This window comes from Anomaloglossus baeobatrachus, chromosome 2 (assembly GCF_048569485.1).
Source record: "Anomaloglossus baeobatrachus isolate aAnoBae1 chromosome 2, aAnoBae1.hap1, whole genome shotgun sequence".
Lineage (NCBI taxonomy): Eukaryota > Metazoa > Chordata > Amphibia > Anura > Aromobatidae > Anomaloglossus > Anomaloglossus baeobatrachus.
In genome coordinates, this window is record NC_134354.1 from 596,185,637 (window position 1) to 596,201,695 (window position 16,059).

Sequence of the window (16,059 nt, forward strand, 5' to 3'; positions counted from 1 at the left end):
ATCGCTGCACGTGTCGCACAACATCGCCAAGAATGTCACACTACTTACCTGTCTAGCGACGTTGCTGTGACTGGCGAACCGCCTGCTTTCTAAGCACAGCAGCGTCACTGAACCGCCGCCCAATAGAAGCGGAGGGGCGGAGATGAGCGGGACATAACATCCCGCCCACCTCCTTCCTTCCACATTGTGGCCGGGAGGCAGGTAAGGAGAGCTTCCTCGTTCCTGCGGTGTCACACGGAGCGATGTGTGCTGCCGCAGGAACGAGGAACAACTTCGTTACTGCTGCAGTAACGATATTTGAGAATGGACCCCCATGTCACCGATGAGCGATTTTGCACGTTTTTGCGACGATGCAAAATCGCTCATAGGTGTCACACGCAACGGCATCGCTAATGCGGCCAGATGTGTGTCACAAATTCCGTGACCCCAACGACTTCGCATTAGTGATGTCGTAGAGTGTAAAGCCCGCTTAAGGCCATGTGCACACATTGAGTATTTGTAGAGTTTTTACGATAGTATGTTTAAGCCCAAACGAGGAGTTGGTAAAAAATACATAATAGGTTATATGTTTCTATTATACTTTTCCTGTGATTGTTCCACTTGTGGTTTTGGCTTATGAATACTGAGGTAAAAACTCACCAAATAAACAATATGTGCATATGGCCTGATATGTTGAATAACTGCAGCAGTAAAAAAGATGAGAGTAGTGGTTTGGGAATATTACAGAGATTCAATTTAAGGCCAGGGGTTACACTAGCATATAGCACCAGATGCCAATGACACTCCGCTCAAACTCTGCTGCGAGCGTGAACCGAGTGTCATTCTACTGTGCTAGCTGCGAAAGCAGAAACCGGCACAGATGTTACAGTATCTATAAGAAGAGGACAAGGATGGGCACATTACTACACAAAGTCGACCTGGATGGGGCATTACTACAAGGTGGGGTCAAGGATGCGGCCACTAAAATACAGTTTTATATATAAAAGAAAATAAACAAAAAAAGTGCTCATTTGTTATCACCACATCCATAATGATCCAAGCTATATAACTGTACCATAACCCTTACGATGAATGCCATAAAAAATATAATAAACAAACAAAAAATGTTCTAAAGAAGTTATCAAAAGGTTTATATAAAAAGAATATGGTATCACTAAAAATGTCACTTTGTCCTGCACAGAATGTGGCCTATAAAATTCAAATGTTTTTGATGTATGGTCCGTATATCCAGCCAAGCTTGAGATCCCTGCACTAAAGGGTGTTTTGCCTGGTTCAACCTAATAAATAAATAAATCATTTGAAAAAAAAATTGTGTGGAGTCCCTCCTATTTTTGATAACCAGTTAAGGTAAACCAGACAGCTGCGGACTGATATTATCAGCATGGAAAGTTCCATTGCAGGTCCGACATAGTCCAAGGAATCCAACGTAACCCAGGGAAGGAATCCTGAAAGACATAAAAAGAGAGAAAGCAAAATAAAACACTGTCCCTCGTTCTCCAATTTATTAAAAAGCAATGTTCTCATGTGCGACGTAGTCCAGCTGTTCCCATGACGTTCCTTGATTATGGAGCTCAAAGGCTATGGAGCCTCAAAACAAGGCTTCATAGGTTTTGAGCAGCAGCCACTCCTGGCTGATGCTGTGGTCCGCTGCACTCTGAGTGACCCAGTGACTGTGATGAGTGGAGACATCAGGAACTATTTTTCCTGTGTGTTTTTGTATGGATCAGTGGGTTAGTAGTGGGGGTGTCTGATTGACGCCTCTCCAGTAATAACACCAGGGCTTGATACCAGCTGACATTACACAGCTGACATCAAACCCCCCAAAAATTACCCTGATTGCCATCACAACAAAGCAATTGGGAAGAGCCAGGCAAAGTGCCACAACAGAACTTTGCTGACTATGACGGAACTTTGTGGTAACAAATGTGATAATAAATTGGTAAAGAGATAGTGTGGGGGAGTCTTTTTTTAAATAAACTATTTTTCCTGTGTGTTTTATTTGGATCAGTGGGTTAGTAATGAAATTGTCTAACTCCTGGCTTGATACTAGCTGACATTACACAGCTGACATAAATCCAAAAAAATATTATCCCAGTGCTACTGCACTAGGGCAATCGGGAAGAGCAGAAGCAATGAGCCAGAATTGGCAGATTTAATGTTATGCGCCACTTCTGCGGCAGTTGCAGGCTGCTATTCTTAGGCTGGAAAGGTCCCAATAACTATGGATCTTGCTAAGTTGAGACTGATAATATCAGTCGGCAGATGTCTGTTTTATTTTGGCTGGTTATCAAAAATAGGGGGGCCCCCACATCATTTTTTTAAACTATTTATTTCCCAGTAGCAACCTGGGAGTTAGAGGTGCATCTAGGCATCTTCCCAATGCTCTTCCCATTCCATTTGAGCACTGTTTTTGATACATTTTCCTCATTTTTCTACCCCCGTGAGACCTTTTGTTGGGGTCTTCTCTAAAAATGCTTGAGTTTCCTATTGACTTCCACTATACTTGTTACTCCTGTCTAGCACCCGAGCATCCAACCTGCTCGATTCGAGTACCGAGCACTCAAGCATTTTAGTGCTCACTCAACAGTACTAAACACCCTGGTACAAGTGTATAAGATGTACAGGGGTTGGGACATTATATAGCTGCAGGATATCTCCCTATTCTGTCTATCTATCTAACAATCTATCTATCTATCTACTCGTATCTATCTATTTATCTATTTATCATCTACAGTATCTATCTATAAATCCAACTATCATCTGTCTGTATGTTTAGATTTGATTGCATTATTATTTCTGACAAATAGCAAGACTATATATACAGTATTGTGATTGTTAAAAACACATTGCATACGGATGACATACAGATGCTACATGATGAACAAATTACACACTCGCATAGCACTTGCATGACATACGCAGTAACATACGGATGACACTCATCCCACTTTTTAGGATGAGTATCGGAGTGATTATTTATTTATACGCTAGTGGGATCGAGCCGAAGGAACACAAGAGCGAATATTCTGTCATGCGAGAGCATCGGATTCTAATGCTAATAACACTCGGCTCATGCTCTGCTGCGAGCATGAACCGAGTGTCATGCAACTGTGATCGAATTCTCTTGTATGTGATAATCCGCGCATGGATGCGATAAGAAGGAGTGATTAATCTCTCCGAATCGGCATGAGAAAAAAAATCTCAGATCTGACTTACATCATAGACTAACAATGAGAAGGACTTCAGAAGCCACAGGGCTCTCAGGGTTAAAACTCCATCTTTACTAAAGTTTCATCAACAAAAAAGGTAGAAAAACTAAAAACCATAATGAAAACAATAGATAAAGTGTACGCGTTTCGGGCACAAAAATGCTCTTAATCATGATTAAGCTACATTTGCTTCATTTGGTGAGCTGAATACTTTTTTTTTCTCTTTTGTTATAGTGACCAACAATGGCCAGTGTGAGCGTACCCTTAATAGTAAGTCTATTGGTCCGTAGACAGTTTAGTGAGAGTGAATGTACGGACTCTGTGTGCGGCTCATGCAGGAGCTTTACACTTCTCTAGCCCCTGACTCCGTTGATCAGCAGCAGTGTGTAGCGGGTGTCATATATAAATATTTATATACAGTGACAGTTCCACCTAAACAAAGACATTAGGACCGCCAAAATAGCTGGAGTAATGCGAGCTTTACTATGTGAGTACAAGTCATTACCGCAGGGGTTTAGTTCAGCAAAATACAGCATGTACACATTTTGACTGAGTCTCAACAGATAATTTCTTTTCAATTACAGTACAAGAACCTATCAAGAACCTCTACTTCTTTCTAATATGTAGACCTTTCTGTTTCACCGTTGTCAAGATTTTTGTAGTGAAAATATAGTCAGTCCTGTGTGAGCTAAAACAACAGCACATATCTCTTGTATATGTGTAGAGTTTTCTGCAGTAAATCACAATAGCATTGTGTCCTGCTAGGTCATCTCATAGAGCTTTGAAAACATTGTGTGTAAAGTTAGTAAATATCAGTATTATGTTTTTTTCTTAATCATATCATTCAGCATGTAAAGCTATGAAACATGCAAATCAGTTTATTTGGGATTTGCCTTCATTGCTGTAAAAACATTACATGTAAGTGGCTTCCAAAGCCCTGATTTTCGCCAGTCTGTGTACCTGCCTTCAGCTGCATTGATGTTAGAACATACTCATTTGGAGTACAGATGATGGCAGTGATAGAATAAGCTCAGGACTATAGTCTTACTAATGCTGCTGATAAGCAGAGATGCTTCTGATAAGCACAACAAGCAGAGGAGGCATGTGCTGACTTTTTCACTGCTATCTTCTGAGTATGGTCTGATATCAATGCAGCTGAAAGTAGACAGATAGGCTGGGGAAAAGCTGGAGTTTAGAATTCTCTGACATAAAAAAAAATTAAAAATAATCAAAAATCACGAATAAAGTGATTTGTAAAGCTTCAGAACTTTCCATTATAAAAAAAAAACAAAATATATAAAAGTTTAGTTGCTAGTTACTTTTTAAGTCTGTACAATTTTTATTGTTGGATCTCCTGAAATATCTTGAAATTACATTGTATACCTACAATGAGTTCACATGTCCAGTAATCATCCTTTAGTACGGATCCTTCAGAGATCCATTGGGAAAAAGTTGCTCAAACACAACTTTTTTGTTCATTAGTAAATAACTGATATCTCTCAGATCCTTTTTTTTACATTGGAGTCTATGGAGAACAGATCCGTTAGCGGAGTGCTATTTAGTCATCCATTACTCTTGCATTTGTAATGAATACGTTTTTAAGTTTTTTTCTTACAGGATCCTTTTCAAATGGAAGATAAATAGCAATCCGTTAACGGATTTGTTCTCCATAGACTCCCATGTAAAAAAACGGATCTGGCAAACATCATTTTGCCATTGGATTTCTGCGGGATTCATTCTAAAGGCCGCTTTACACGCAATGACGTATCTAACGATATGTCGTCGGGGCCACGGAATTCGTAACGCACATCCGGCATCGTTAGCGACATCGTTGCATGTGACACGAGCGACCGCTAACGATCAGAAATCCTCACCAAATCGTTGATCGTTGACACATTCATTTTCCAAATGTCGTTGCTCGTGCTAGACTCAGGTTGTTCGTCGTTCCTGAGGCAGCACACATCGCTACGTGTGACACCCCACGAACGATGAACAACATCATACCTGCGTCCTCCGGCAATGAGGTGGGCGTGTCGTTAATGCGGCTGCTCTCCGCCCCTATTGGTGGGCCTCTGTGTGACGTCCCTGTGACGCCGCACAAACTTCACCCTTAAAAAAGAAGCTGTTCGCCGGCCACACCGACGTCGCTAGGAAGGTAAGTCCGTTTAACGTGTCCTAACGATATTGTTCGCCACGGGCAGCGATTTGCCCATGACGCACAAACGACGGGGGCGGGTGCGATTGCTAGCGATGTCAAAGCGTATAAAGCAGCCTTAACACATGATTACAGGACACGTGAAGTTAACCTTAGAACGTACTAAACGCATAAGGGTTTGGATTGAGTATATTTTCTCTCCAAGACCCCATTTTTTCTTAAAACCAGAACCATTTTATGGAATTTATCTTTAATCCATATTTTCCAGATCTCCAAAGTTTCCTGCAGATTCTCTCAGTTAGAAGTCAGGGTGGTTTGTGGCATCTAGTATTTTGTACATAAAAATGACAATGGCTACAAAATCCTCCTTAAATGAACATCTTCCAGGCTATCCCCCGTAAACTGCTAGTTGCACCCAGATCAGGCCTTGAGGTCATCTACGTGAAAATGAGAACAATTTTCCTGCCTTATCCTTTTTTTGTACTCTTGGCCATCAGCACTAATGATATCAACCTACACCCTAGAAGGAATAGCCTGCCCATACAAACAAGGTGCAAATTTGTTTGGCCTTTAATATATTCTGCGTTCTACTGGTTAATTCTGTTTCAGAATTTATTCTTTTGTAGATCTCTAAGCTTTCTTATGGAAATGAAGCTTTTTAGAAGATTTGTACTCATTTTCAAACACTGTTACATTCATTCAAGTATGCCATTATACAGAGGCAGCTGGCTTTTATCTAGTGATATTTACTTCAAAAACCTAAGTTAAATGGTATCATAGATTAATTCTTAGGGCACCGGAAGACCCTTTTTTTTAGAGTAGAAAGAGATTTTGTAATTACTTAGGCTACAGCAATAAAATCACTGAACATGTGTACTGTAGGATTCATCATATCATGTGCCACAACACAAAGCAGCAATAAAAAAAAACAAGTTATAAAAATCAAACATGGGAACATGACATCCTTGTCACAAATATGCATTACAGCTTTCCAGTAATTTACAGCTCTGTATAACATGCTTTCTTGAGTACTATTTTTTTCATTCAGGAAGCAATGAAACTTCAAAAAGGGCATTATCCTCTGCAATTTCTTACATAAATCAAACTGGAAATAAGACACATTTTACAATTCAATTTAAGATCCCACTGAGACAATAATGTTGCAAGCTGTGCATTTTGCAAAGTAATATAGTAATGTCTAGTTTGCATTTTTGAAAAACCAAATTAATCACACTTTATTGAATATGTTCAAGCAAACCTAAAATCATTTATTATTAAAAATCTGTTGCAACAAATATAAACTATATTTTATACATAAAGGACAAACTCATTTATTCATTAGGATAAAATGCTCAGAGGTTGCATTTTAGAAGAACATGGAATGACAATGTGAAAGTTGTATTATATCCAAATCTGCATATGTAATACAGACAATGAAATGTAACAATTTGCATACTTTACAGCACTTTATTGTTTGGATTTAAAGAACTGCGTAAAAAACCCAAAATAAAAATAAAAAGTAAATATATATATATATATATATATATATATATAAAAATATATGTAAATCCCATGAAATATTTTATTGTACTTCGACTAGCTGCCCACAGGTTTTTCACTCTTTTGGTCTGTGGAAAAGATTTTTTTTAATTGAATGTGAAAGTTGTATTATATCCAAATCTGCATATGTAATACAAACAATGAAATGTAACAATTTGCATACTTTACAACACTTTATTGTTTGGATTTAAAGGACTGCGGAAAATATATATATATATATATATATATATATATATATATATATATGTAATTCCCGTTAAATATTTTATGGTACTTCGACTAACTGCCCACAGGTTTTTCACTCTTTTTGGTCTCCGGAAAAGATTTTTTTTAATTGATGAAAACAGATCGTAACCGAAGATAAGCCATGTTGATAGAAATGAGTCGGGGCTGGGGTCAGAGCTAGAAGACTAATCAGATAAATTACGATGTAGGAAATGGCACAAAGCTAAATATTTGATCATATTTCAAGTTCACATTTCTTCTGGATATTTGGAATGTGTCATCAGAAAATGACCAACTCATTAAATCAAGTTTTAATGTTAAACATATTAATTCAAGAATTGTATTTATCTTTCATTATGTACATTATAAGAATCTTGTAATCCTGCCGTGTTCACAATGACTACTGTGCCTAATATTAAGAAAGGAGAAAGCGCGGAGTTAAACTGCTCAAAGTGTAATTTATATATTGTATATTTATAATACAAAAACACCAGAGGGAAAAACAGCAATGGAAAATGGCTGAACTAGTTATAATACAGTGCAATCGGGTTACAACTATAGAGACCCAAAATCACATTTTACATGCTCTTCTACTTACATTTACCAAATTGATTACCATTCTATGTGCATGTATCCATATATTTGTGCTTTTGCACTTGTTTGTAGTGTAATTTCTCTGTAGATCTAACATTTTAAAACTATAGTGTTAAAGAGGTGGTTCACTACTCTGCATTAATGACCACATCTCTGTAAAACTGATTGGAAAGGCTTTTTCTAGATACCTTGATCAGCCAATTCTGCTTGTAAGCGGCGCTATCTGGGTCTGCTCATCCCCATGAAGTGACCCCCCCCCCAGGCTCCATGACCTCTGGAATCCAGTGAGGTCACCTCAACTTCCTGTTGACCTGACATCACTGAGGTGGCCACAGACTTCCTGAGTGATTGGACTGTGGGCGGAGTTTCACTGCTCGTCACAGCTCAGCATCGCTCCTGCTTGTGGTGCTCTGCAGTGCAAGAGAGCGCGCTGTGATGAGAAGTGGAATACTGCCCGCAGCCCAATCACTCAGGAAGACTGGGGCCGGTCTCAGTGATGTCAGGTCAACTGGAAGAAGAGTTTACATTACTGAATCCCAAAGGTCACGGAGCCCCGAGGGTTTCTTCATGGGGATGAGTGGTCCGCAATAGCGCCACTCACAGGCAGAATTGGATGATCAAGGTATTTAGAAAAAGCCTCCCCTATCAGTTTTACAGAGATACAAAGTAGTGAACCACCCCTTTAATTTTTAATATTCACAAGCAAGCTATTTATGATTGACATCTGAATGTAAACACATTGAACAAATTGAATAGAGCACCACTGTGCAGATTCATTCAGTGTGTAGTGACCACTGCCATGTACTCCGGCGCAGATTACATCTAGTCTATTCCTGAGCTTATAACAGCTGATTGGTGGGTTGTCCTGTCATATGTCTGAAATTAAGAAAACTTACCTGTGCATAGGTCATTGGTATCTTCTAACCAGACAATCCCTTTAAAAATGCATTTTTTTTTTTGTTGTTTTAGATATGTCATATGGTTCCAGAGAGATTGTTCTTTTTATGGTCTTTATTCAGGGGTGTGGCTTGTAGTTTCTCTGGGGTGTGTCTTAGGCTGCTCTGTATTATTACCCTGTGAGCCACACCTCCTTGGTGCAAACTGTAAATATTAGTACTAAATAAAAAGGCCCATATCGCTGGAATCATATAGCAGATTTAAAAAATAAACAAACATGGAATACTTAGGGAAGCAGCGGGAATAAAACAAAAAAAAAGAACAAAATCAGGCCACTTTTGTCTTGGTGACAGTTCTTTTTTCAATTAGATAAAAAATATACAGATGCTGTACAACTAACAGCTGAATGATAGGACTGATTCTGAAAGTCCAGCACACTGAGTTTGTGACTTTGGGCTATTGCTATTTGTGAGTTTTGAGTGGGTCTGTAAGTCCATAATAGCCAAATGATGTTTCACAACGTATACTGTATTTTGATGACAAATTCAGCTCCAGTATTGCTTTCTGTGGGAAAGACCCCATCCTCAAGCTTCAAGATGTGTTCTACTTTTCAGTCAACTGTAATTATATTTTTGGGGTAACCAAGAGCCTATTGTTATTAAATATAAAGCTGCTCAGTTTCCTTGTTTACCAGTCATTTCTCATGGTATGAAGTTGCACATTTAGTGACTATACTAAAAATAAGAATTCACATATACTGAACATTAGCTATGGTAAATGTCTCCAATAAACCCAACTTAATGAGGATCAAACATGGAATGTATAATTCTGTCCAGAAATAAAAATATATTTATTAAATATGGCTATGAAAGAAATAATAGCATTTAAATAAGAAAAAAATAGTATCATCATGTATCGAGAGATACCTATTTTACGTCTCTCTATTGTTTAATGTATCAGAAACCCAAAGTAAAGGAAATATGTTTATTCCATGATCGTGTTAATATTTAAAACATCCTAAATTCAATTCAATGTATATTCATTTCTACAGGGAGCAGTGATGGTTCTTGGGAGAAAGAAAAACTTCAGTCTCTCCCTACCCAAGGATCACAAGCCTCTGTTAACCATGCCACCTTGCCTGGACAGCATAACCTTCCAGTTTCTCATCCTCTCAACTCTCTACAAAAGAATCACCTTCTGCCAAATGGTATGACATGCTGCCATTCATCCCGCATAAGGCAACAAATTGTATCAGGTGCTTTTACTGGAACCTTAAAAAAATAAATGAATATTTTTTTTTGTGTAATTTATGCTTAAAGGGATTTTCCTTGTTCAGGAACGTAGACCCCAAATGCTGTAAAATAGCTAAAATACCAAAGAGCAGATACTCACTCTGAGTGGGTCCAGTGCTGGCTCCCAACTGCTGCCTGTGTTTGTGTGTTGTCTACTGTGGTGATATCATGTCGGCAGTGCACATCTCTACTACAGCCAATATGTGAGCTCCGGGGCTGTGCCAAGGTAGATAGCATGAGGCACTGAGTTCAGTGACTGCCTCCAGCAATGATGAACACTGTCAACATGATATCTCTGCTGCAGTCAGAACACAGAGACCCAGTGTCGGGGAACCAAGCACTAGACCCTATAAAGGTGAGTACCTGCTCTATTATTTTAGCCATTTCATAGTGTTTAGGGTCCACTTTACTGAAACTGAGAAAATCCTTTAATATATGCAAAACTGAATATAAGTGGGGTAAAATGCTTAAAGCAGAAACTGAGGTGTGGTTAAATAACGTCTCCAAAAGCTGCAACATTTGATGGTAGTTGGAATAGCTTAAACCAAATAATAGGGAGTAATTCATTGAGTGAGGATTTCCACCCGCTCCTCTTACGCACTAAAGGCTGTTTTACACGCTGCGATATCGGTAACGATATCGCTAGCGTGTGTACCCGCCCTCATCGTTTGTGCGACACAGACAAATCGCTGCCCGTGGCACACAAAAACGCGTGGACCTGTCACACATACTTACCTGCATAGCGATGTCGCTGTGATCTGCAAACCGCCTCCTTTCTAAGGGGACGTTCTTTCGGCATCACAGCGGCGTCACTAAGCGACTGCCCAATAGAAACGGAGGGGCGGAGATGAGCGGGACGTAACATCCCGCCCACCTCCTTCCTTCCGCATTGCCGGCGGCCGCAGGTAAGGTGAGGTTCCTCGTTTCTGCGGTGGCACACATAGCGATGTGTGCTGCCGCAGGAGCGACAAACTACATCGTCCAAGCATCAGCAACGATAATTGGGAAGGGGGGGGGGTGTCACCGATGAGCGATTTTGAATGTTTTTGCAACGATTCAAAATCGCTCATAGGTGTCACACACAACGACGTCGCTAAAGCGGCCGGATGTGCGTCACAAATTCCGTGACCCCAACGAGATCGCTTTAGCGATGTCGTAGTGTATAAAGCGGCCTTAAGGCTCTTGGTAAGCTGTATGGTAGAGATGAAGATCCATGATACAAATTGTGACATGAGAAGACAGCCCACTTTCTCATCAGATGTAATGTGAATAATTTGGGGTGGCGTTGCTGACCAAAAAATAGCCGCACCTGTATAGCTCAGATAGACAAAACAAATAACTATTTTATTATCTAACTTGCTAGGGAGCAAAAAGTGTTCAATCTCTTGTATATCACTTCCAGTCTCAAGACCAGTGTTGCCCAACTCCAGGACTCAAGAGCCACCAGTAGTGCATGTGTTCAGAACCTGTTTAGTATTGCATAGGAGATAATTTAATTACCTGCACTCTTGATAATTCCATCACCTATGCAATACTAGGAAATCCTGAAAACAACAGTGTTGGTGGCTCCTGAGGACTGGAATTAGTGAACTCCGCTGTAGACTATAGGTGATAGAGGAGATTCTTGTGCCGCTACGGAAACTATATGTATCACTCACATTCACTGCATCAGCAGGGGGCACATGTTAACACAATGTTCAGTGCTGCCTATCATACTAGACCACGGAATACAAGAAGAATGCTATTCCTCTTTTCTAGAACAATGATTTCTTTGCCTTTCTACATTTTGTGATGAATGTTTGATAAGAGACTTTATGTGCAAAAATCTTCCACCCACCTAGGTGACTCTGATTGATCAATTCTGCTCTGTTGTTTTGGATTGAGAGAAGTCCCATCGTTTACCAGGGATTGTAAATTTACTTGATGTAGGAAAAGCTAAATGTTGTACTATACTATAGGACCTTAGAAAATCTTTTAGCAATATGACCGAAAAAATCTTGGTAACATAACCAATGTCAACCAGCAGAACTATGAATACAGCTCTGGCTATCATATGCAATTCAGGATTTGTGTATAATATGTAATGCAATATATTTACAAACTTAACTTACACAATTGCATTCAATCTATTTATGAATCTGTAAAATGTCAAAGAATATACATTTGTTTTCAAAAGGCCTACCCCTTAATTCCCCAGGTTGATCAGTGGCATGTCAGTGATTGGCAATAACAATCTTAGATGTCAGATGATCAGGTGAGGATGGAAGCGGTGGAAAGCAGTGGTGGGGAGCTGCTTAAAGGAGTTTTCCACCTAGTAACCTCATCTGCTTCAGCTCTGCTTTTCCTCTAAAACTTCTGGTTTTGGTTGGCTGCAGCGGTAACATCACAACTACTTGACTGCAGCCAACCACGGGGGATTGGATCCAACATTCTCATGCTCTAGTCCAGACATCATTGCATGTCAGATGATTGTTATTTTTTAACAAAGCAATCTGTGTACTAAAATAAATTGAATGTAGCAAATCCTTTTCAAAGGGTAGTATTATTTTGTTATATTATTCCATTTTATTCCTTTTGAAAAAGAAATATACTAGACAACACCTTTTATTTGAACGTTTTGTTCACATATTAAAGTGATTTCAACATTTGATTTTCCACAAGTAATAATTTGGTACATTGTATGACATTTTTATGATCTATCGCACTACTACTCTTCAAACGAAGTAACAGAAACTGAAAAGGATATTATTATTTATTCGATTATATAGCGCCACTTTACAGACAATATTATCTCTATTCCCATTAGGGCTCACAAACTAAATTCCTATCAGTATGTCTTTAAAGTGTGGGAGGAAACCAAAAAACCCAGTGGAAACCCACCCAAACAGAGGGAGATTAGACAAACTCCTTGCAGATGTCATCCTTGATGGAAATCAATCCCAGCACCCCAGTGCTGCAAAGTAATAGTGCTTAACCACTGAGCCACCGTGCTGCCCATGCTGTGACCAAGGTTTCATGATATACCCATTAGGGCTTAATTTTTAAAGTGTACCTCCACTGATAATCACTTGGGTGTCACCTTTCCAAAGTCTAAAAAGGTATGCAGAATGCGCTAGTGGAAAAGCGGTCATTCTCATTTCCTTGGTAACTGTAAATCACCATGAGCCTCTACAGAAATATGAGGTCCCCGAGAGGAGCATCTCTTCATTTAGTGTATCCCACATCTTATACTAGAAAGGAATTAAGCACTTGTTATAAGACTTCTCCACAGATGATCACTGGGGATCTAATCTCTGAGAAACAATCACATCAACTCATTTTTTGGGGCCAATCTAATAAAAAGGGATGTAAAAATAAAAAAACACTGTGTTATGAATAAGAAATAATTACTGCAATGGTTAAAGGAGCAATTCAAAAAAATTGTGTAATGATATAGTATGTCACCTCATACCTGCTCTCTGAATACACTTATCATATAGTCTCTTTTTTATGGAATGGTAGTTAGACTCTCAATTTTATATTTATTTATGTATACTTATGTAGCGCCATCATGTTTCACAGCGCTGTACAGACATTATCTTCACTGTCCCCATTATGGCTCACAATCTAAATTCCCCATGATCTTTGGAATGTTGGAGCATTTGGAGCACCTGGAGTAAAGTATGGAGAAAATATATTAACTCCTTGCAGACTTTGCCCCTGGTGGTTGAACCTTGGACCAGAGCGCTGTGACAAACAGTGCTAACCAGTGAGCCACCATATTGTCCCCATGCATTTGTATGAGACTCAAACTGGAGCACTAGGAATAAATACAGAATCTAACTTCTGGCCCACAAAGAAGATCATGTACAGTTCAGGGGGTCAGTATGCGGGTCATATGGTATAGCGGAGGAGTAATGGAGGCTGACAATTCCGAAATTCAGATACCTCTGAATTGAAATTAACAGCACTCTTTTTTACATGATGTATGTTACAATTGTAACAAAAGATAAAGAAAACCCACACAGTGCTTCTTTATTTATTTCTCTGTATATTAAAGAAGTTAACAGATATCTTTCTATTGATTAGCATTCTTACAACTGAAAGTTTCCATCATTGTTTTAGCTCAAGAGAGTTTTAGTAGGGCTCGGCTGGCTGGCATAGATTGTTATGTGTGTTATTGTCCATGTGTATTACTTTTCCAGCAATTCAGTATAGAACCCAGGTTGAAGGTTATATATTTGATTGAATTATAACTATTCCTTAATATTAATTACTACATATATACTAAGGAATTTCTTTTATTTGTATTTATAGGTCTGGAACTTCCATTTATGATGATGCCCCATCCACTAATTCCTGTAAGCCTACCTCCAGCATCTGTTACTATGGCCATGAGCCAAATGAACCACCTCAGTACCATTGCTAATATGGCTGCAGCTGCACAAGTACAAAGTCCACCATCCAGGGTTGAAACATCTGTAATAAAGGTAATTCTATAACAGTTTTATGAAGTCTATTTGCTGCTTTTTTGTTGTTGTTTTTTGCTTCTCACATACAGGTATCACATGTATTTCTAACAAAAATATTTTATGTGAATATCTTTGGTTATCTGCACCAAAATGATTTACACCCCTTAAAATTGCCGTAAATCCTTGTTGTTTTGGAATCTAAGCCCTAAATATGCTAATGAAATAAGCATAGGAAAAAATTGCTATAAAAACTATAGACTTGTGATAGTGATAAAAGCACAGAAATCATCAACAACCATATTATTCTTCATTCTACATGTTCACTGTTGGCATGGCTACTGGAGGAACCTCCTGTAATACCAGTCCTGTCTGCCGTTACCTGGATTGAACTCCGGAGCTCTCACCTGAGCTCTGGAGTGCAGCCTGGACTGAACAGCGGGTTTGCAGGACTGAACTGCAAGCGCCGATTGATTCCCCGGCGATTGCAGTTCAGCTCATGGCAGCTGCAGACAGGCCGGGCTGAACTCCGAAGCTGTCACCTGAGCTCTGGAGTTCAGCTCGGCCTGTCCACAGCTGTCACATGAACTGAGCCGCAATTGCTGTGGAATCATTCGGCACTCACGGTTCAGTCCTTCAAACCCTGAGTTCAGTCCAGCCTACACTCCGGAGTTCAGGTGAGAGCTCCGGAGTTCAATGGCGGTATCCGCAGCCAGGTCTGGTATTATTGGAGGTTTCTCCAGTAGCCAGTCCGATTCTGTTCATGTTACCTAATTTCTGAACTAAATATTGTATGTACAATGTCTTGAAAAAATATTTATAACCCATGAACTTTTTTTTACATTTTTTCACATTACACCCACAAATGTAAATGTATTTTAATGGAGATTTATGTCATATACCAACAAAAGTTGCAAGTATTTGTCAAGGGTAAAGGAAATTATACACGCTTTTCCAAATATTTAAAAAATAAAATTCTGTAAATTGTGACATGCATTTGTATTTATCCCCCCAGAGTCAATACTTTGCAGGACCACCTTTCCCTGCTATTTCTGCTGGATGTCTTTTCTACCAGCTTTGCACATCTAGATGCTGACATTTTTACCCCCTCTTCATTACAAAATATCTTTACCACCGTGAGATTATATGGAGGTGTCTGACAACAGCAATTTTAAAATCTTGCCACAGATGCTCACTGAGTTTTAGGTCTAGACTTTGACTGGGCCATTGGAACACATGAATATGCTTTGATCTAAAGTATTCCATTGCACCTCTGGCAGACTATTTAAGTTCTTTGTCCTGCTGGAAAGTGAATCTGTGCCCCAGTCGCATGTCTTTTGCAGCCTCTAACAGGTTTTCCTCCAGTATTGATCTGTATTTAGTTCCATCCATTTTCTCATCTTGTCCCTGCTGAAGAAAAGCATCCCCACAGAATAATGCTGCCACCACCAAGTTTGACTGTGGTAATGGTGCTTTCATAGTGATGTACATTTTGCATGTGTGTTTTGCTTTTAGGTTTAAAGTTATACTTTGGAGTCATCTGACTAGAGGTCCTTCAACATGCTCGTTGTGTTCTCTACATGTCTTTTGGCAAACTACAAACAGGACTTCTTATGGATCCCTTTCAAAAATAGCTTTCTTCTTGCCACTCTTCCATAAAGGCCAGATTTGTGGAGTAT

At 39.3% G+C, this 16,059-nt stretch overlaps 1 protein-coding gene across 9 annotated transcripts in view; it reads left to right on the forward strand.

The window, feature by feature from the left end:
- DACH1 (dachshund family transcription factor 1) overlaps positions 1 to 16,059 on the forward strand; it is a 509,086-nt gene that overhangs the window by 335,263 nt on the left and 157,764 nt on the right. For 4 of the 9 annotated variants that reach the window (XM_075336822.1, XM_075336823.1, XM_075336824.1 and 1 more), the window contains exons 4-5: positions 9,692 to 9,895; positions 14,229 to 14,401. In XM_075336822.1, coding sequence (XP_075192937.1) covers positions 9,692 to 9,895; positions 14,229 to 14,401 — 377 coding nt within the window. The remainder of the gene's footprint in view (positions 1 to 9,691; positions 9,896 to 14,228; positions 14,402 to 16,059) is intronic. The other 5 variants (XM_075336827.1, XM_075336829.1, XM_075336830.1 and 2 more) reach the window with 2 other exon arrangements.